The following is a 22,737-nucleotide window of genomic DNA, read 5'->3' as shown; positions in this document are numbered from 1 at the left end:
CAAGATAAGCAAGAGGCATTCAGAGTGAAAGGAAGAAAAGGAAGCATTTACACAGTACCCTGTGTCTGGTTGCATTTGTGAATTTGAACTCTAGGCACATCCACAGACAAACACACATTTCTTCCTACTTTAGGCTCACTAGAGGGAATCAAAATCCCTGCTCTCCCACCACCATCCCTTCATCAAGAAATCCCATCCATGGGAGAAGCCTCACTCTCTTCCTTTCTGTGCTGGTTTAACAAGGCTGATTTCTACTCAGCTGACACTTAGGACATGCCTTCTTGAACATTATGAAGAACTTGAGCTCTTGAACATCTCAAGCTGGGGCTGAGAGAAGTGCCTGAGGCTTTTCATTTGCTTGGTTTTGTTTTTCTGCCTTTTTCCAGCTTTTGGAGCCTGCGAGGTCCCCAAGCCAGGGGTCAGCAGTGGCACCACGGGCACAAAGCCACCAGGCAGAGCAGCAGTGCCAGTTTCTGTGCAGGCAGCAGAGCTCCCTCTCCTCACAAGGGCACAGCCCCACTCACAGCTGGCCAGACTCCCTGGCCACTTTGTGGTGATGCTGATGTGCAAATGCAAAGCCATTTGTGTTCCCTTCTTGTCAGGAGCTCTCTGTGTGCCCCCATGGCTTGTAGTGCAATTTGCTATGAGACTTGTAGCACTGGGATGTGCAGACCTTTCCTTACACAGAATAGCAGCATAAATCTCATTTAATGAGCCCTTAAGTGACTAACAGAAATCTGTGAGCAGCTATTTAAAGGACAAGCCCTACTGGGATAGGAATGGGCACAATGCCATTGCCCTCATGGCTCTTCACCAAGAAGCCCTTTCCAAACACCAATTCCTGCTTCATTCATGCTTCCCTTTTTTCCTTTATTAGCTCTGCTACGTCCTCTGCAGGCCCTCGGCTGATCATTCAGACCACTGAAAGTTGAAACCTCCTCTCAGCATTTGTACTCTGGATTTCTTCACACTTCATTGGATTTCATTTCTGATAACAGGAGTTATCAGGACAGCGTGCACTGAATGGCTTCATTCCCATCCTTCTCTAGGTATAATTTGAAGGGAGAACCAGAACAGTTTGGGCTTGGGCTTGGTACAGGAATCACAAGGAAGATGCCAAGTTGACTGAACCACAGTACTAACCCATCACTGGCCACTGTCAGGTGCAATACTGCCACTGCCAAATCCTCCTGCCATTTTCTGTAGGAGTTTTATAACCAAGGTTTTGGCATATTTCCTTTTGCCTCTCTCCTCTTCCAGGGCAGAGGTTGAAGGGAAACCCCCTAAAGCTCCATTGCCTGGGAATGGAGACCTGTGGGTGGGTCAGACAGGTGCCCATTGCCATGAGCAGGATCTGATAGTTACAGCAAACCCCACCAAACCAAAGCACTAATAATTACAGCAAACCCCACCAAACCAAAGCACTAATAATTACAGCAAACCCCACCAAACTAAAGCACAGATTCAAGCTGGCTGCACTTTGCATTTAGTTACACTCCAGGCATGGGGGCTGGGTAGTTGCTGTGAGCTGGAGATTTCCAGATAAAGCATCGGTTTTTGGGAAGATGCTTATCTATAATGGATTGTTAGCAGTTAGACTGTTCTGCCAAAATGAAACTCTTTTAATCTTTCAAAGAGGATCCTGGGCTATTTAATTGATTAGCAGCTTTCTAATGAGAGGATTAAGTACACAGTAGATAACTGAGATGATTGGCAGCTCTGCTGCTCCAGCCTAAAACAAGATGCTTCCTTTTCCCAGCACATTCCAATTAAATGATTAAGTATTGTTTACTGGGACTGGGAGGATTACAAGACAGTAGGTGGATTTATTAGCGGAGAAAGGAAAAACACTCCTACACAAAAGAAAAAGATTATTTTGAATGACTAACAGCCATGCCCCTGCAAAGCATGACTAGATCTAACAGAGTTATTCACTCTCAGGTTACACTCCAGCCCTTCTCCCTTTTTCAGAGCATTTGTCAGTTTATCCAGTTATCTCCAATGTGCTCAGCATTTCCAGGTGTCTCATGCAGACCATTTTCGAGTTTATCATGTAGATAGTTACAAAACTACTTGATGTTGTCACTGGGGAAAAGGTTGAGAACTTAGCTCACATTATAGACAGAATCTCACTCCTCTGGAACAGGAGACCAGGATGTTTTTTAACAAGCAGGAGCTGCTTCATTAGCAGCCTTTTAGTACATGTAGGCACTGAATGAAATCACCTAAACACAAGCACCTGAACATGGCAGGGGAAATAACATGGTTTAGCATCTTGCAGCAAGAACATCCAGTTTTACATGAATTAACAATTTATGTGAGAAGGTTTGGAAGAAAGGGGGAGGAGGAAGATGCTCTTAAATTCAAGCTATCAGGCTCCATAGTTACCGTGCCTGAGCCAGCCACTCTGCTTTATCACAATATGTGCCATTTTTACCAAGCTGGGGAAAAAAAAATCAAGATGTTGAAAAGATTTCCAAATTTATGACCTCTTGACTGCACATTAAATGAGACTACTCATCTTACAATCCTTTCCTTTGTCTTTTAGGTAAGCCTTTAACCCTCTGATCTCTGCATGGAAAAAGTTGAATGAGATGTTGTAGTTAAAGCAGATGTCAAGAGCTGAAGTTTTGTTCAGATTTTTCCCTGCCCTATTTCTGCAGCGTTCCAGCACAGGTCTGTGAGAGTGGCTTTGGCACAGCTGAGGAAAGCAAGGGGTGCCAGCTCTGGGTGAAGCTGCCAGCCCTCCCTGCCAAGGGGGCTCTCCCCAGCATCCCCCATCCCACACTGAATAATGACCCATCTCAGCTGGTTCAGCAGAACAGCAAAGCCCCTGCCAGGGAGGGTTCCAGACAGGAACCTCTGCTCTGTGCACACCACAGAAATAAAATATTTTGGTAATCTCTGCACTTCTGTTTTTAACAGTCTGTCCAGGGCTCAGGGCCCCATCCTGGGATTCTGACAAAAATAAAAAGTGTGAGATTTTCGTTTTTCCTCAGAGGGCTGTGCACAGCACCTGCTGTGAGACATAAAAGCAGCAGGCTGATGCTTCCACTGTTCCTTGGAGCTGTAACAGGCAAAGCCATGAATAGGCTGAATTTCAACAAATCAATAAATTAAAGTCCAGAATGTCACAGAGAAATTGTGAAAAAGAGATCCCCAGGGGTACGAAATACAAAGATATTACCTCTGGCTCTGGAAACCTCTGAGCCCTAGTTTTCAGAGAGGCTGTACCAATGGAAATATTCTTGCACATCTCCTGCAGCAGCTGCTGTGAGCTGCAGGAGGCTGGAGAGGGGCAGTGGGGAGCTGTGAGCCCAAAAGGCTGCAGAGGAACACACTGAGCTAATTATAACGACTGGCAAACTCTGTTATCCAGAGTTCATCAAATATGAATGGCTGGTGACACTGGTCACCAAGGCTGGCAAGTGCCAAGGAAAAAGCAGCATCTAAATAAATGTGAGGAGAACCCCTGGAGGATGCACAGTCCTTCAGGGGACAGCCCCAGGGTGACAGCCCCTGCTCCAGAGTGACACCTGGCAGGGGACAGCCTGGGGACAGAGGTGTCACTCAGCTCCAGGTGCTTTGTGCCAGCTGTGCCCATGAAAAGGGAAGGGCAGCATTGATGCCATGGAGAGCACCCACTGTGCTCCCAAACACTGGAGCTGCAGGTCCTGGGCACTGCAGGCAACAAGAGTGGGAGCAGAGATGGAGAAAGCTCCTTCACCAGAGAGCACCTGGCCTTCCTTAAGAGATCCAGCCACTCTCCCTGCACTGAGGGTCAGGAGAGGCAGGACAATTGACCTTCTCACCCTTGGCAGTTCAAATACCTCCCAGCACCATCTCTGAAGTCAGACAGTCTGATGCCAAGAGCATAAACTCATTTTTTCCTCTTCACTCTCCTTGTATCACACAATTGCTCAGCTTTCCTAAGCAGCAAACTTCAGTATCTCATTACTCTGTCAGTTGCCATTACCAAGTGCCCACAGCTACATGGCATTTATTCTTATTTTGAGCCAGCTGGCAGCACCTCCTTACCCAGGGGCAGTGAGGATACCCATCCATGAGCCCCAGCAGAAATCAGGTATCTCCCTTTTAAAGCTGGAGGAGAACAACCAAACTCTCCCCTGTGCTCCTCTGCACGACCCTCCCACAGGTCCCTCTGCAAACACACAGAGTTCTGATGCACATTTAATTTCCTTCTACAATTTCCTTCTACAACAAGGAAAGAATAGACACTAACTCTTGGGATTTTATCTAAAATAAAACTGCTTTTCAGGCTGTGGAAAGATCCTGGGATTGGGCCCACTGACTCTTCTTTCCTTAAGCTTGTTACCTTTCCAGTTCTCCCTTTCCAAGTCATTTAATGAAGACTCATCCAGGTTATTCCAAATGCAAGGACTTGGCTGGGCTCAGTGCAGGTGTTCAGCTTTCCACAGGCACAATGTGTGCTGCTCTTTGATGTATGGTCCAGTCCTTCAGGAACCAAACTATTCATATTCCCAAGTTAGGTTTGTTTTGCAAAGCTACTTCAAGCTTACTAAAGGGTGGATCCTCATTTATCACTTACCTGTGATTTATTTTTATGTTGTTTTTGTGAAATTGCTCTTAATCTGGTGGATTCTGGCACGCCAACCTGCATACCAGGATCACTTCTGCTCTTAGAACATCTTTTCCAAAAAAACCCCCAAACCTTTTCTGATGTTTTGAGTGGATCAGTGTCAGACCCAGCAAACTGAGCAGCATTTAAACACTTGGATGTTACTATCAGGAAAAAACAGTAATACTGACAATATTCCAATCAAGAAATGTGAAGTATGAATGCACAGACTTACCATTTTTGTCAGCTCTTCTGAAAATCTAGAATTGAAAGAGAGAGAGAGAGAGAGAAATGTGTTAGCTGTGTTGTCCAGCTTGGGGGTGAAGCCCTTTGCTCAGCCCCACACACAGGGCAGGTTCAAGTGCTCCAACCCTCAAGTTCAGGGTTTTACTGAGCTCACCCTCCCCAAAACTCAGCTCATTTCCCCCAGAGCAACACAAAATACTGATGGAATAACTGGAATAACTGGTGGAAATGCTTTCAGCACTTCCAGCACCTCCCTCACTTAAGGAAGCTAAAACCATGAATCCAACACCAGAAAAATACACATTAAAAAAAGTTCCCACAGCCGTGCAGTCAGTCCAGACAATTTCTCTGGAGTCAATACAATCTCTTAAACCAAGTTTCACAGCTCTGCACTTGCGAAAAAAAATTATTTACAACATTTTTTTTAAAGCAAGTCTCCTGCGTGGGAAGGAGATTATATTTAGACTTAAAACTACAGTGTGGAGAGCAGCCCACAGAGAGGAATCAAATGGCCATTTCAGAAGGAAAAAAATTGCAATAATGTGTAGCACTATAGAACTTGCCAGGGAGAAAGAGGACAGAAACAACTGCAGTTTTTTCCACCAGTCTCATCTGAGGAATTGTTCCCTAACACTGAAATCAGCTGGTCACTTGGAGGGCTCTTGCTCTAATTGAGTTTTTAGCCACACACACTGATTGCACATTAATTAGCTAGCTCCCCTTACTTGATGTATATGTATTACTTAATTTTACACAGTCACACCCCTTAACAAAAATCCTCTCATGGATCTTCAACATCTGGAGTCCTTTGTAGGTGGCTGTTCCTCAACCTCCACTTCTGAATAAGCCAAATATCTTTGTTTTGCATAACTTCTACTTTGTCACCCCTGCAGAGCTGAGCTGCCATCCTGCCTGTGTTTTGCATGACTTCTGCATCCCTAAATTACATCCCTCATCTGCTTCTATAGGGCTTGTGCTGTTTTGCTCTGCTGACCTTGCCAATAAAATGCAATTAATAGCAAAAGGCCTGTGCAAAGGCTGGAAAATTACAGGTGCCTGCCAATAATGGACACTGGCACAGGTTGGCCATAGATTACCAAAAAATTAATATGGGCAGAAAAGGTAAAATATTCTCATCATCTCTTCAGGCCTGACCCTATTAATTTGAGCAAGAACAGAGATTTTAGTTGTACAAAGAAATTTCCCTGAGGAGGGAATAAAAGCACCAGCAAGACAGATCAGAGTCAGCCATAAAATAGAATCTCATATTTTCTGGGTCACAAAACCATTAAATTAAAAAAAAAATACCAGAAGAGAAATTGCTGCACAAAACAAGAACCCCAAGAGACAAATTGAATTGCAGAATATGCTATTTCACTGAATATGGCTTAATTAAGGAACATTAATCATTCTTTTGTCCAAAGTCCTTGTGAGGCTCTGCAGCCTGGGGCAGAGTCAAAGCAGGACCTTCTGGTGCACTTGAGCAGAGGCAAAACCCCTCTGCCTGAGCCAAACCAAAGTGTTGGGAGCCACAGAAACTGCTGCAAGGATTACAGCTTGGGACCACAGCAAAACCCCTCTCGTGCTGACCTCCATTTTATAAGAGCAATTAGAAGGTTTGGGAGGGAAAATCCAACCTCTCTCCACACTTATAGATTTCATTGATGCTAAATTTGGGGTTTGAAAGGCCAGCCAGTCATGGCTTGTCTATGGGAAGAAGGAATAAACCCCAGCAGGGCCCCAGCAAGCTGCTGGCTTTGGCACACATCCCTCACTGTGCTCAGCGTGCTCTGCCCACTGCATGAAATATTCCTCTTTTCACAGCTTGGACACCCCAAATCCTCACTCCCCACGAGCACCTCCAGATGAGGCAGCTCTCTTCCTGGGTGCTGGTTATTTCTGAGGGTTTTTGTTTCATCAGCACATCCTTCTGTTGCTCTTCCCACTGCTTTGAAACCAAGGCATTACAGCCAGAAGCAATGCCTGTCCTAAGGTCCCAGGGGAGATCACCATCCCACTAAGCACAGCTGGCAGAGGGAGAATGGGGAGGCAAAACCAATAGGAAATATGTAAATTAAAGCAGGAGAAAGGCTCAACCTGCAGTGCTCTGCTCCTTGCAAGGAATACTTGGAGCAACAGGAAAAAAAAAATTAAGAAATGGAAGAAATGTTTAGAAATTGAAGTATTTATATCCAGCTGCACTAAGTGAATATTTTAGGGCTTTAACTCTCTCAGATACTCCCTAAAGTATGACTATAAGTAAATGAACACGTTGATGTGTTGATGAAAGATCACATCAGCTGTGTTACTTATCAAAGTTTATTCCACAGGACCAAGCTGCTTGGCTTTTATTGCTAATGAGCAGGATTTATTCTTTCAACTTAATTGAAGCACCTAAAATTTGCACACATAAAAAAAAAATAAAAACTGGGACACCTGGAGGGAAAAAACAATTTAAGACAAAGTCATCTGTCAGCACAGGCAGACACTGCATCAAGGTATGAGCACTGGAATGAGCATCGGGAGCCTGATAAAGATGTAATATAGTCTGTGATAGCTTGGCAGTGCTGCCAAAATGCTGCTGCTGTGAAGACCCAGGATTTATGCTCTAGCTCAGCAGAGTGCCCTCCCCCACCCAGCCCAAAGACACCTTCTGCTCAGGTCCTGGGTTAGTTGCTCCCCTGTGGGAAGGAGGTGGTGAGACTCCATAAGGGAAAGGTGTGAGAGCTGGGGATGGAAACCAGAGCCCCTCACAGCTTCCCTATGGGCCGGAGAGCAGACCCATGATGGTGCCAGGCCTCCAGGTGGCTGGGGGCAATGACAGCTCCAGAAGAACACCAGCGAGGCTGCTGTGTCATTCCAAGGCAGAGCTGCAGAGCCCATCCAGCCCACAGCAGCTCCATCCCCTCCCAGCAGCAAAGGCACTCAGACTCGGCCCTGAAATATGGATGGAGAGGTGCCCTGTCCTGCCAGGCCCCCAGCAGCCATTGGCTCCCCGCGCCTGCACGTGGCCCGGGACCGTCCCCCGGCTCAGCCTGGCCAGGGATGCTCTTTCCGCTCCATCACCCCCTGTTCCCAACCGGGGGGCACTGCAGCATCTCGGATGGGAAATGAGGAATTATCCACTCCAAGTACCACAGCCACCATCTCCCCCATCAGCTGGGCTTTGAAGCTGTTAAGCAAAGCTCCTGAAACACAGGCTAAGTCACACAGTGAGCCCACAGGATGCCCACAATATGGGCATTAACCCATTTCATAGGATTTATACAGGCAGTGCATTCAGTTTGCTGTCTGTGGCTCACTTAACCCATTTACCAGTGGTTTAGATGAATATAAACACTATTTTCTCTAAAGCAAAGAACTTCTGTCAAGATTTCCAATAGGTTTTCTCTAAATGTGTGTTTTTGCTATTCTCTCAAATGGCTACTGTAGATATTTAACTGCCAGAAGTAAGCAATTCAAAACCCTGGTGGTAATAATAAACTTGAAAAAAAATGATGGTTTGAAATTTAAACATTATATCTGCCTTCTCAAAGCTCCTGGATGAGAACATGCCACACTGGAGGCTTCTTAATGAAGGGTTTCTCACGAATTTTATTAAATTCACAATAGCACTCCCCTAAGAAGCCCAAGAATTATTAAAGGTTTGTGGAGTTTATAATCCCTTCACCAGGTTAATAAGATGTTGATATAAAATAGAATGCAGCTGAGCTGAAATTCTGTTTTCCATCATAATCTGGGTGCAGAATAGAAGACAAACATAATCACGTCTCATGCATGAGGAAAGCCTCTGGATGAGAAGGCATCCAGAGACCCACACAGACCTAAAAATATTGTTGATCCTCATACTATGGTCCTGCATTCCTGTCCTGGCTTTCTGTTCCTCTCCCTACAAGTCTTGACACTTCCTTAGGGGTTGGGACAAGGTTTTGTATCAGGTATGGCCTTTATTTCTCAAATTTGAGGCACCAGTAGGAATCTCCTCTCTGTTGCTCTTTCTGGTGAAAATGTGAGAAAATAATGACCTGAAGCTTTGTCACTATAGACTATGTCCTTAGACATCCCCAGGTTGAGTGTTCCCCATGCAAGGAGAAAGGTTTAATTTTGTGTTTCAGTAAGGAATATGCCATTGGTGTAGAAATACTGTCCCATCTGCACTGGCTCCCCACAAAACAAGGCTGTGCAGAGCTCCAGGTCTCTGGGCATTTTCCCACTTCAAAGCAGATCCTTTTTCTTTTTCCCTTCCTCCCCAAGAGAAGAGCAGCTGACACCATGTCCCAAGCTGTGCTTTCACTCTTACCTTCTCTTTGGACTTCACCTGGCTGTCCTAAATTAAAGTTTCATGAGAGAGGTGAGAGCTGCAGCTGATGTTCTGACCTGCTGACGTTCAGCACTAGAAGTTACTTTTCTGTTCAGCTGCATTTCAAGCACCCACTTGCAAAGGCTGGAGATCAGAGGAGAAGGGATGGGCTCTCCTGTGTGATTCTGTACCTGGCAGTGAGCAGCCCCTGAAGGAAGAGAGCCTGGCCTGCCCTGGCCCTCCTCTCCAGCTGTGCCTGCAGGTACAGCTCAAGGGAAGATGTCAAACCATGGATTTCACAAAGGGAGGATAAAGGAGGAGGAAAAGAGCCCTCCCAGCTCACTCACAGTGAGGAGGTAAACAAGGACAAGGGAGGGGGAATGAATGAACCTTGAAATAAACCCCAACAAGCAAAATGAAAACAGAAGAAAAAAGGTCAAAACAGAAGAGGAGTGAGAAGGGATTCCTGGGATTCTTGTGGCTGAAAGAGCCTTGCTATTGAAGGCTGCCCTGGAAATCATGGCATTGACAGAATGGCTGGAAATGGCAGTTCTGGATGTACATTAGGAAATGGACCATTGGCACAACCCAAATTCTCTGTATTTTCTATCCAGACACCTCACCCAATCCCATGGGGCTGAAGAAGCACAAACCAGAGTTGGCCACATAAGTGAGGTTGCAAGACTAGCCGTAAGAATGAGATGGATTTGAAATTATCTTTCTGTCAAATAATAAAAAAATCAGATAAGGGTCAAAATTAATTTTCAGCAAACAACAGGGTAGATAAAACAGAAAGCTTTGTCTCATCTGAAATGAATGGAACTGTGTTCTTCAGGAGTGTTTAAAATAAAGCCAAAAATCAATGCATTGGCAAGAAAGGAGGCAGAGAGACCAGTGCTGCTTGGGGCTCACAGTCCTGCCATGGGGATGCTCATTCATAACCAAGGCTGATCCTCATTTTAGATGCCAAGCAGGAGATGAGCTGTGAACCAGATGGAGCATCTGCAGCTGCTGTGACTGACCTGCCTCAGGTGCTCTGGGGTTCCCACCTCTGCTGCCAGCTCAGGCTTTGGCAGTGACAGGAAGGCAGGAGGGGATGAGCAAGGGCAGTAGATCAGCCAGCTCTGAGGCACTCCCAGAGAGAGCAGCACCTGCCTGGACATGGCCTGTGCCTCCAGGGCCATCCTCCTCAGCTCTGTGTGCACGTGCACTCATTCACACTCAGCAAATACAACCTCACAGAGAATATACACCCACATAACATATCCTCCTTTTCACAAGCATTGTGACATTGAGGATTTGTTCTTGACTGGAAATGCCACCATCTCCTCGTGTGGGTTGGAGCAGCTCTGTGACAGTGTTTAATACAGGGGGTTTGTCCCTGTGGGTGCAGGAAGCCCCAGATATCCTGTGTCCATCCACAGCCTGTGCTGTGAGTGGGAATTCCTGCTGCACATTGCACAGCCCTGAGCCTTGGGCTCCTGCAGCTGGAGCAGACCCAGAGAAGGCACCTGAGGGTGGGCACAGGATGGGTACAGACCCCTGGCTCAATCTCAACCCCTTATGATGAATTGTCCAATGTAAAAACTGACCATTCATTCATTCATGCTGAACTAGTAAACACTATTCAACCTTTTTTAATCTTTACCTAAAAGGCCTGAGGCAAAGTAAAAGAAAGCACAGAAGCCAGCCCAAAGTTAAGACTGATCCTCCAGTGGCAGTAGCCAGGCTGGTGGCAGGAGACATCTCAGCCCCTTGCTGTGTTTTGTTCCTCCTCAGCCTCAGTTTGGTCCCACGACAGCACAGTTGTGTTTCTTCGGTGGGAAGAGCCCAGGAAAGTTTGTTCTGACACACCAGACACCCTCATGGAGGAGTCAGAACAAGAACACTGGGGATGGATGAATTAAAAGAAAGCCAGAAGAGGAAGAAGTGGTGACTAAGGTACTATTAGTGTCAAAGCCATTTTACCTAATTCATAACCAAGCCCAAGCTTTCCCCTCCTCCTCCAGCCCCCAAGAAACTGCCCACATAGCTCATGGAAACCTGTTAGTTAAACATTAAACCTTTCAGGTCTTTTCCTTCTTCCTCCCCCATGGAGAAGCTGCTCTGCTGCATGGCTGGGACTGCGGCTTCCCCAGCACATCCATCAGCAAAAATGTGAAGGAGTTAAATGGAAAACAGGTTATCATCCCTGAGCGTTCAGTGGGATGCTTGTTACTTTCATGCTAATGTGTGAAAATTAAGCTAGATAGGTGTTCCCTGTTGAAACCCTTTGTATGAAAGGGGGGTCTGCAGTGCACTTGAAGAGCCCATTACAGCGAAGCCACAGCTTCAATTGCCTTTGCTATTGTGCCTGGAGAAAAAGGAGAAAATCAAGTTCTAAGGAAGAGGGGAAAAAAACCCCCTAAGCTCTCAAATCTTACATTTCCAGAATCCATTTCTACTTTCAGCAGGTGAGAAAGGGCTCCCAGTACCATTGTGAAAGGGAAAAATGATCAGGAGCTGCACGCCCAGCTCTATTGTACTTCCCACTGAAATAATACAATGCTCTACTGTGTTTCCCATTCTGAAAGTTCATTACTCTTTTCCTAATCTCAAAGCTCAAAGTGAAAAAAAAATCACTTAAAGATAGTAAAATTGAATGGATAAGATACCATTTTGGTGGCAAAACACTCCTAACTCAAGAAACCTCTTAGATAAATTTAATGTTGCTTCCTAATTGCATTTGTGCTCTGAAACTCAGATTCCAAATTATTGTAAGATTTTGGCAATTTCAGGACAGATTAAAAAACAAAACAAGCCAAAACAATAAAAATATAGAAAAAAAAAATCCCAGGAACTCCCTCCTGAGCAAGTTAATTTAAAAGAATAAGGGTGTGAGTTGCACTTGTTTCCCCAGAAGCTCACTCCCCCAGGCTGCAGCTGCCCACCTGCCGGCCCCAGCACGGGCAGCATCACCCACCCATCCATCCTGCTCTCTGAGCTGCTTGTGGCAATTAGAGACAATGGTTCTTCAGGGGACCTCAGCGCCTCCCAGCTCAGGGTGCTCAGAAAAGGAAGAGTTTCAGACTCTCCAGCCCACGCCAATGCCTACGGGTTCAGCAAATTATTTACAGAGTGTAAGGGCTTGCCTTGATGAGCTACTACTGCCTATCCTATCTCTGAGGAGAGCATGAGTTATCCTTTACTACAGCCAATGCTTCAGTAGTTTATTTTGCATTCATTACTTCTTTTATAATTTATTTTTTTTTAAGCTAGGAGATAGCAAAACAGAGGATCCATGTGTTTAATTACTGGATGCTGCAGAAAGACTGTAATTACACCATTTGCACTCCGGCTGATTCCACCCCACTCTCCCAATTCATTTAAGTGCAAACAGCCTCGGTAGCTCCGTAATCAGGAGGCCTATAAATACAGCAATCGAGGCACTGAGCACATCCCCACCAGCCCCCCAGCCAGGATTAAACACCTACAGTGCATCCTCAGACGCAGGACCTGGGAAAAGGCTGCAGAAGCGGGGTGCACACCCACACCCAGCCCATCCAGAGGGTGCACTGAACGGGGCACCCCAAAGCCCAGCCAGCTCTGAGAGTCCAGAGTCCTGCCAAGGAGAAGGGCACAAGCTACATCTCCATGCCCATCCGGTAAAAACTGCTATGGGCTCAGGAGAGGAGCGCAGTACCCACACCGCACCCCGTGCCCAGCCCGCTCCAGCACACGCAGAACCAAGGCGCAGCTTTTCCCAGCTGTCCCAGGGAGCGCAGGGCAGGGGGACGGGGACCCGGGCCAGCCCGACAGCCCGGGCCGTGCAGCACCCACCGGGACAGGACCCGGGCTGCAGCCCCATAGCCTGGGCAGCCCAGCGGCACCGATCTGGAAAGGAGTTGTTAAATCGGGGCACCCCTACACCCAGCGAGCCCGGGAGATGCCGGAGCTGGGCAGCATCCCCTGCCCGTCCCATACCCATCCCATGCCATCCCAGCCGGCCGAGGATGCGGGGAACAGCCCTGCTGCCGAGCCGCCCGCCCTGCAGGATCCAGGTGAGCGGAGAGCCGGGCTGCAAACCCCGCTCAGCTGCTCCGGGAGAGGCTGGAGCCGGGAAACAACCGCGATCCGAGCGGCTGCGGGACACGGGCAGGAGGCTGCGGGACCCACACGCCCACCCAGCCCCAGGGACTGCCGAGCCGGGCGGCTCCGGGCAGCGCAGGAGCGGGGGAATATCCCCGCTACCGAGGGGAGGCAGGAGCCGGGCTGCGGGAACATCCCCGTTCCTGAGGGAAGGCAGGAGCCAGGGTGCGGGAACATCCCGAGGCAGGAGCGGGGGAACATTCCCGCTGCCAGGGGCGGGCAGGAGCCGGGATGCAGGCATGCAGGGAGCACTCACATCGAGGATGACGGAGGTGCCCTTCCTCTGGGCGGCGGTGGCTCCCGGCGCCAGCAGCTCCCTGTCGGCCAGGCCCTTGTCGCCCATCCTGGCGGCCGCCCAGCGCAGCAGCCCGTCCAGCCCGCGCAGCGCCGGCGCCGGCTTCCGCAGCAGCTTCTGCACCCCGGCCCGGCAGTAGCGCGCTGCCTGCTCGCACATCGCTCAGCCCGGCCTCATGCCGCCGCCGGGACTCCCCCTCCTCCTCCTTCCCCTCCTCCTCCTCCTCCTCCCACCGCCGCTCTTTGGGCAGCGGGCGGGTCCGCGGGGATGCTGCCCGGAGAGCAACGGGGGAGTTTTGGGGTGGGCAGAGGTCAGCCCCCCTTACAACATAAAGCGCCTTTTTTAGGGTTTTTATGTCGAGAAAAGACTGTATCCGTGTTATCTCCCCTTCATTCACAGCAGATTTTAGCAGCTCTTTGCGAGGGCAGAAAAGAATGAATTTGTTGCTAGTAAATAAAACTTGCCCCTGCACCCCTATCCCTCCTCCAAAAAGTCCCTATTCGATGAATGGTCAGCGATTCCAGATTGCAGCATCTGTGGCTACAGCACTAACCACAGTGCCCAGCTGGAAAATACTCCTAACCCTGTAATTCTGTATTGTGAGGGTATTTCTTTGAGATACTCCTGTGCTCAGCTTCAGCCTCTAAATCAGCAGGATTTAGACTTGCAGTAGAGGCAATAAATCTTCTGGACACAATGGCACTAGGCAATTTAATTTCCCACTCCACACCTGAGGAGGTGCTCCCAGTTTGAGTTCACACCCAGCAAGGCACCAAAGCAGGGGAGCACAGGCCCAGAAACTCTGAGGTTTCCCTGGAATTCTGGAGTAGCCACAGGCTCCAAAGGGCTTTTCCCACCTGCAGCAGCCAGACCCTCTCAGAGGCAGCTCTAGAGGACTTCAGGACCCAGCAGGGCCAGATTTGAGCAGCTCTGTCACAGGAGCCAGCACACCCAGCATCCCTGCAAGCATTGCAGAATTCCCACACAGAGTCCTGTTCCAGCAGCAGGATCACTCCAAAGGGCCTCACCAACCACTGCCTTCAGTGAAACAAACAGCAGTAAATGGTTCCTTTCCACAGAGCTTACACATTGCAGTTCACCCTGACCCAGACCCTCAGAAAAGCCTAAAGGAGGAATTATTTAGCTGCTTCTTCAATGCCCCATCTTTATGCAGGTAAATTGGGGTGAATTGTCTGCGTTTGAGGTGACAGGTGGGGAATGTGCATTTTCCTCTCAGCTGCTGCTCAAAGAAAAGTGAGTGGGAGCCCGGTTCTTTCTGCTGGAGTACATGGAAAATAGCTGGAAGCTCTTAAAAGCCTCTTAATCAAACGAGGCACAGAGAAGCCCAGCAGTAGGTCAGGACACCCAAGGGCTGAGCCCCTCTTTCACCAAGCTCTTGCCGGTCAGGGTTTCCTTCTCCAGCAATGCAAAACTCATGGAGGAAACAGAGGAATTTCAGGAGTTTATGATGGCTTGTGGAGCACTTCAGTGGCTCTGTGCTCTTTCACAGGGATGCTCAGAGCAGTGTCCAACCCACCCATCACTCAGTTCTCAATCACCTCTCACAGCCAAGCCAAGCCACATCTTGTCCTCCTTGCCATGAGCTGGTGCCAACCTCCTGTGCCCCTCATGGTCAGAGCTACTCTGCTCTTCTGTACATGTACAATGCTCAGATTATTCACATTCTTCTTTCTCCTTTAGACACCCCTCCACTAAATGGCTGCTTCAGACTGTATTGATCACACCCAGGTTAGGATTACTATAAATGCTTGCTAATTAAAACTATTGACTGAATAAATTTAGAAATAAGGTTCTTTGAAATTTCCTTTCTATTTGCTATGAAGATTCATTACTTGGATTTGAAGTTTGGGGCTATTTCTGTGCTTTTGTGAAAAACAGCTCTTGCTTATGTCAAAACCAGCTCTGTGGCATTAAAATGCTCCTTTTTCCTACTAAACAGATCAAGATAAAAAAAGAAATTCTGCCATTCAGACATTAGGAAGAAGCCAACCATTTGTACTGGGCTGTGTTACTCAGGGCTATTCCTGAGTTCCTGTGAGGCTGAAGTCTCTCTTTGAGGAAAAAGTGGGCACCCAGCACACTCAGTGCATTTCATTAAAGGTGGAGAGAGCAGGGCCAGCAGCGCCCACTGGCTGCCCTGAAAGCTTTGTCCAAAATGCAGATGCTGAGTGGCACAGCAATTAATAGGAGAGAAGGGAGAGAATGCAGCTAAAAAGCACAGTTAGCAGCAGGCAAAGTGCATCCCAGGGAAAACAGCAAGCATTAATTAATTACAGCTTCTGGAGGCTCAGCATGGTCAGGCCATGAAGGGCCAAGGGCAGCACAGCCCCTGCCCTGCTGGCATTTTGCTTCTCACGCTGTGCTGCAGGCACAGAGCTCCAGCCCTGCCAGCAGGGGAATGGGAAAGGGAATGGGAATGGGAAAGGGAATGGGAATGGGAAAGGGAAAGGGAATGGGAAAGGGAAAGGGAATGGGAAAGGGAAAGGGAAAGGGAAAGGGAATGGGAATGGGAATGGGAAAGGGAAAGGGAAAGGGAATGGGAAAGGGAATGGGAAAGGGAATGGGAATGGGAAAGGGAAAGGGAATGGGAAAGGGAAAGGGAACGGGAATGAGAATGGGAAAGGGAATGGGAAAGGGAAAGGGAAAGGCAGCTGCTGCTGCTGCACCTTCTCCACCCTGACATTTAACACTGAGCCTCCCCACTGCTGTGCTGGCCGGGCACACACCTTGTTCCAGACATCTGCAGGGTTATAAATGATGGATCAGTTGGACAGGAAGGTTGTTGAAGGCTGTCAGAGATCTCTTCCCTCTCACTCCCAGCTCCAGGTTCAGGAAGTCTGAGATCTCCAAGAAGAGTATTGCCAGTCCAGTTTCAAGGCTGACCTTGACCTGACAATGTGTTTTGCCTGGTACATTTGGAGCTCAGCACAGGTTTATTTCTCCCACTGACAAGGTTTGCTCTGCCAGCTCTCATACGGGGCCTATTCAGGTGCTACAGCCAGTATTTTCCAGAACGACTTGGAGCAGGAGCACAAACCATGTGCTGTAATTCCAGATGAGAGGCCATCTGAAACACAAAGGCCTCTCTGAAGGAAAGGTCCAAGAGGAGCAGAAGTCCTGCCCACAGCCTGGCATGGGCAGAGGCAGTGGCTTTCATCTCCCCTTTGAGTTCTGCCTTCTCCCCCCGTCCCTCTGCACCCAGCAGGCAGCTTTATTTAATTAAAAACTTCCAACAGGCAGGACCTGCAGCCTTGCCTGGTGCAAAATGTCACAGATGACTGACTAATATGTACTGATGATTGGGGTTAATGCAACAGTTCAGTGGCAGGAAGAGGAAATGGCAACCCTGTCACAGAGATGGGGATTTGGCAGAGCAGCCTTGCTCACCCAGCCTGGAAGCAGAACTGACACTTGAGTCCCTCTGTTAATTTATGTTGGTTATCATGCAGCATCAACAGGTCACTGTAAGAAAATGTATATCCCAGCTTGAAAATGCCACTCTGCCAACAGCACCATGGTAACCCCAGTCTGAACTGAAGAGGATCTGGGGAGTGTGTCCATGCGCAGTGTGTTAACTCCTGGAAACACAGCACAGCCCAGGGTGCTAACTCCTGAAAACACAACACAGCCCCTTCCCTCTGCAAGCTGGAGGGAGCAGAGCTCATGGTTTGGTGACACAGCTTCCCCTCACCACTCATGAAGTGTCGGGTTCACCTCTCAGGAGCAGCTCAGCTCCTGCCTGGGCTGGGCAGCCTGTACAGCTCAGGACACCTGGGCTGGAGCCTCCACATGAGCTCCTGATATGGCCTTCAGCTCCTGCCCCATTCAGTGGAAACCTCCAAACCTGAATAATATTGTCTTTTAGCTATTCTGAGGTGCAGGACTGTAGGCAAACAGTGGTTCAAATCCTTCTGCTGATGGCTGCTAAATAACTTCAGAGGGTGGTGCTTGATTCTGTTTTGGTGTTGGCTATTAAGGGAGTTTATCTGGCTCTGTTGTTTTGGTAATTGAGGAAATGAACATTTAACACCCAAACTAACACACCCTGATTAGAGGCCACCGATTTAATGCACGTTGTGATTGTGGATTTGTAGGGAAGAGCTACAGCGACGTTTTTCTTGCATGTTTATTACTTATAATGGTGTTCAGGTAAAGCAAACTAAAATATTTTTCCCTTCAATATGCAACTGATGTCAGAACTATTAAGGACCCTGGAACAAGCTAATCCACTTCTGATGACCTTCCAAAATTACCTTTTGTTTCTTGTGCCCTATACCTCACTTCAGATCATATATATTAGTATGGAAAACATGGAAATGGAGAATTACAAACTTTCACATCTCCTAAGCCTGTGTGTGAACATGACCACCAATTTAAAAAAGTTTAATTTATGGCATCTAAATAAAATATTGCTTCTTCATAACTGACCTCCCCAATTACAACATAAAACTGATTATTTGCACTCTTAATAGTCAAAATGTGTCTGAGAATGTGTTGAGATCAGAGCTATCAAGCTTCTTCATAACAAGAGTGGGGAGGGAGGGACTGGCACATTTCCCATTGCTTATACCCTTTGTAATTAATTTCTAAAGTAATTTCCTTCTTTGCTTGGCAGATATCATCTCTGACTGCACTTGTGGGAGGAAAGAAGATCTCCCCAGTTTATTTCTGACAATAAACACAGTTAATTAGTGCTCAGGAAGTGGAATCTGACAGCTTTCAAAGAAAGCAGGACTCCCTCTGGGGTTCCCAGTGCAGGAACAATGACAAAGGGAAAGGCACAGGGAAAGGCACAGGGGACAGGCAGGGCTCTGGCCAAGAGCTGCCTCGGGGGATGGACAGTTTAGAGAGGTAAACCACAAACATTTCTTATTCTTCACATGTTCAGCCTGTGGCTAAAGCTGTGAGCACCTGGAGGGGGCTCAGAAGGACACAGAGCTTTCCCTTTGAGCATCCCTTTGCCTGAGGCATTGCTCTCTGTCCTCCAAGTGATGCTGGCACCGCAGGACAGGAGCGATGTTGGCCCAAAAGCCGTGCCCAGAGGGGCTGAACCCACCAGCCAGGCTTGCTTCACACAAACCAGAGTGGGAGCGGGACCCCCTGCCCTGCCCTGCCCTGCTGGGGTGTGAAAAGGCTCTGCTGGCACTGGGGACAGCTGGAGCAGCTGCTGGTGGCTGTGATGTGCCCTCAGGGGACAGCCAGCAGCAGAAGTTCTGCGTGGCTCCGGGGCTTGCTGGTGGCCACAGCCTGGACGGATCCCCAGGGCAGGGGATCACTGCCACTGCAGAGTGGAAAATGGCACTCGGGACAAACCCAGGGACAGCCAGGTGTCGCAGACATCTTTTATGGAAAATCCTTTCCTTAGGATTTTTCCTCCTGAGAAGCTGAGAAGCCTCAGGAACAAAACGTAAACAATGGTTATCTGCTGCTGTGGAATGCAACAGGGGGATCTGTGATTGGTCTCAAAGAGTTGTGTCTAATTAATGGGCAATCACAGTCAGCTGGCTTGGACTCTGTCGGAGACACAAACCTTTGTTGCCATTCCTTTCTATTCTTAGCTAGCCTTCTGATGAAACCTTTTCTTCTATTCTTTTAGTATAGTTTTAATGTAATCTATATTATAAAATAATAAATCAAGCCTTCTGAAACATGGAGCCAGATCCTCATCTCTTCCCTCATCCAAGAACCCCTGTGAACACTGTCACAGCCAGGGCCAGGGATCTCAGGGATCCCCATTGCAGGAGGTCACTGCCACTGCAGAGTGCTAAATGACACTCAGAACAAACCCAGTGACAGCCAGGGACAGGGATCTGCCAGGGGCTCTCCAAAGGACACTCACTGCAGCTCCAGCTGTGAGCTGGTCTGCGGGTGCAGACCATCAGTTTAGCAGCACACTCAGTGCTGCCTCTTACTGCCCAAGCACCAGGCACATTCATTTTTCCTCCAGCATTTTATTTGTCCTTATTTGCTGTCCTCAAAGTGACAGACCTGGGGAAATTATTTATATCTTACACTGCTCCCACAATTATTCACCAAGAGTTTGGGAGACACTGCTGGACACACAAACAGACAAAATCACTTCATGAGCATGTTATTGGGTTTCCTGGCTGTGGAGCTATTTTAAAGTGCTGCTGTGTTTGCCACTTTGGGATCAAACTCATGTAATTTAATGGGTTTCACTGAGACATCAACAGCCCTCAAGGCAGATATCGATTTCCCACAACAAAGAGCTGCTCTTGAAATAATTTAATGGGATCACCAAGAAGTGACTTTGAGCTGCAGGTGCTGGGATGCTTATGGATGACAGCTTGCTGGGATGTCATGGAAAATGATGCCCAAAAGCAAGGCAGCCCCTGATCCAGCATTCCCAGGGGAGCACGAAGATGGCAGTGAAGAAAGTGCCTTTCCTCCATAACTTCCCTTCTGTGCCATAAAGCCAGAGCTGGAGAAGGGTCACCTTCATCCAGTGGTTGTCACCCTCGAGGAAATGTCCTGCCAGCAGCCCGTGCAGCTCCAGAGGCTGCACATCTACAGCATGGCATGCAAGGACCTCTAGTGCCTGCTGCTGAGGCTGCAGGGAGGCTCTGGGCTGCAGCAGAGTCTGGGTTTTTGGTGGCTCATCCCCTCACAGCAATGAGAAGTCCCCATGGGCCAGTGCCAGCAGTGCTCTGGAGAATGGATCCCAGCAGGAGGGTATGACATGGGTCTCAGCTGGGGTTTTTCTCTGAGCTGGAGCTCCCCAGCAGCCTGGCAGTGCCCCTGCTTGGCACAGCTCCCATGGCCCCCCAGTCTGGGCAGCTCTGGGTGATTCTGGGCTCTGACACCCACAGCTCCCATGGCACTGAGGGAGCACAGCACAGCTGACGGGCACGGGACAGCTGTGTGTTCATCTGCTCAGTGCCCAGCTTTCTATTCCTCTGGCAGCTCTGAGACATTCTCAAAGCCTGGCACAGACCCAGCCTCCCACCTGCCTGCTGCACCTGGGGATGGAGCTGAGCACAGTTTGCAGTGTGAGAAACCAACCCTGTTTGCAAAGGGAATGCTCCTGTCCAAAGCTATCCACAGACAAGCTGGGGAATTAAAGCTGCTTGGGCAACACAAACAGGGCTTGTCAGGCCCTTGTACAAGCAGAAATATCAAATCTCTGAGGATAATCTGAGCTGCTGACAGCTGAGGAAGGTGGACAATCATGATGTCAAAACAATCTCACAGGGACAAAAGGTTGGAGCATTGCAGACTGACATATGGGTGCAGCAGCAGTTTGGGCACTGTGTTTGCATGGTCCCTGCCCTGCTGGTGTCCCTGCACAGCCCTGGGACACGGGCTGGCAGCAGTGATCCCATGGGATGGCAGCAGTGATCCCATGGGATGGCAGCAGTGATCCCATGGGATGGCAGGGCAGGCACCAGCTGAGCCCGGCCTCGTGCTGTGGCCCAGATCAGAAACTCATCACACCGAGGGGCTGCCAGCTGCTCCTAGCCACCATCCCCTCCTCAGGCAGCAGCCCTCACTCTGGAAAACAGACATTTGCTTTAAATGAGAATTGGAGAAGACAGTTGGAGATAGGGAAGGTCCCACTGGGCCATACTCCAACAGAGAACCTGCAATAATTACAGATTTAAGATGTCTGTATCTAGCACATCCCCACAGGCAGGGATGGATCTTTTTATGCTTTAAAGGACATTTACACTGCAGAAATGAACCTGTTCTCAGTCAGAACAATAACCCCTCATCTTGGGGATGCTGAGCTCTGCAGTCAGGAGAGGGAGCTGTGCTGCTGTGGGACAGACACAGGGTCACCTCAGGGAGGGTTGCAATCCTATTTCCAACCAGTCCTTGCAGCATAATGTTATTTAAACATTTCTTTAAAGAGATTTTAATTAATACATCACTTTTGTTTTTTTAGTTGTCTTCCCCTCTTTCTCTTTGGGAGTTTACAAATCCACAGCTATGCACAAAATTGTTTATGAATAATTTAATGAATAGTAAGTTTGTGAATAATTTAATATCCCCTGAAAACCTATTTTTAACTAGCTTGCTACCCCTGTCTCAGTGCTGCCCTGCTTGCACAAAGCCTCTGTGCAACATCCAAACATCCCTGAGAACCCACTGGTTCTCCTCATCCCACCTGTCATATTTTCACCAAAATGTAAAACCCCAGCTCTGACCTTCTTACTTCCAGCTTCATCTCGAATCACACACACACAGGTTTGATCCTTTCAGTTGGGGTTTGAACACACCTTCAGAAGCCTGAAACTTTTTTCCCAGCAAAACCTGTCCCAACAGCATTATCACCTTTGCAAGCCCAGATCAGTGTTTTGGGGTTGTCATAGCAGCTAAATCCCTTCCCTGAAAACATGTCTGTACAGTCCAGGGCCAGATAATTACATAACACCACATCCAAGTTACTCTGATAGAGACCATCTCCATTTCTGTGCACATGCCCTGAGCAAAGCCTGGGCTGCCCCTGCTGCCAGCCCAACCTGCCAAACCCTCAGCCCTCAGCCCAGCAGCAGCTTCTCAGGGCTCCCAGGCACAGATTTGCAAAGAAAACCCTCTTACAGCACAATTGAGAGATATCTGAAGGCGTTCACCCTTCCTCTCTCTGCTCCTTAGTGATTTCACATGGCAAGACACAGTGTGGCAATTAAACTCCAGGTAGCTTCAACTTTGCAACTTCTGGAAGAACACAGGAAAAAGATCCAAAGCAAATCTCAAATTTAAGTGATACTAAAGTTATCAGATCTTTCACCAGTCCAGGTGTACCTAATAAACCATCTATAGGTACACCTACATCTATAGGTTTATGTACCTATAAACCATCTAGGTACATCTATTAGGTGTACCTAATAAGCCATCTATTAGGTACATTTCAGGTAATAAACCATATATTTTTTTTGTAGGAGATGATGCTGTATGAGACATTTAGCAGAAATATGAAGCCAACTATTTATAACTTTTCCCCATGAAAATGTCAGAAATAGAGATATTAAATGAAGCCATGCTGAACTTGTAAGTGCAAAGGACTCCTGGGTCGCCCACATTGCCTGAGTTCATTGCAGAAAGCTCAGTTTCAAAAGGAGAAATTTCTTCACAGGTTTCCTCAGAATCGGCTGAGGAAGAGGAATGGGTGGTGGAAGATCTATG

At 48.1% G+C, this 22,737-nt stretch overlaps 1 protein-coding gene across 1 annotated transcript in view; it reads right to left on the bottom strand.

Annotated features, from left to right (window-relative positions):
- NECAB2 (N-terminal EF-hand calcium binding protein 2) overlaps positions 1–13,759 on the bottom strand; it is a 70,598-nt gene extending 56,839 nt beyond the window's left edge. The window contains exons 1-2 of the mRNA XM_058034072.1: positions 13,531–13,759; positions 4,836–4,860 (exon numbers count right to left, since the gene is read on the bottom strand). Coding sequence (XP_057890055.1) covers positions 4,836–4,860; positions 13,531–13,728 — 223 coding nt within the window. The 5' untranslated portion in view covers positions 13,729–13,759. The remainder of the gene's footprint in view (positions 1–4,835; positions 4,861–13,530) is intronic.
- Positions 13,760–22,737: the final 8,978 nt, after the last annotated feature.

This window comes from Melospiza georgiana, chromosome 14 (genome assembly GCF_028018845.1).
Source record: "Melospiza georgiana isolate bMelGeo1 chromosome 14, bMelGeo1.pri, whole genome shotgun sequence".
Lineage (NCBI taxonomy): Eukaryota > Metazoa > Chordata > Aves > Passeriformes > Passerellidae > Melospiza > Melospiza georgiana.
Note: the sequence above shows the minus strand (reverse complement) of the source record. Positions and strands in the feature narration are given on the sequence as shown.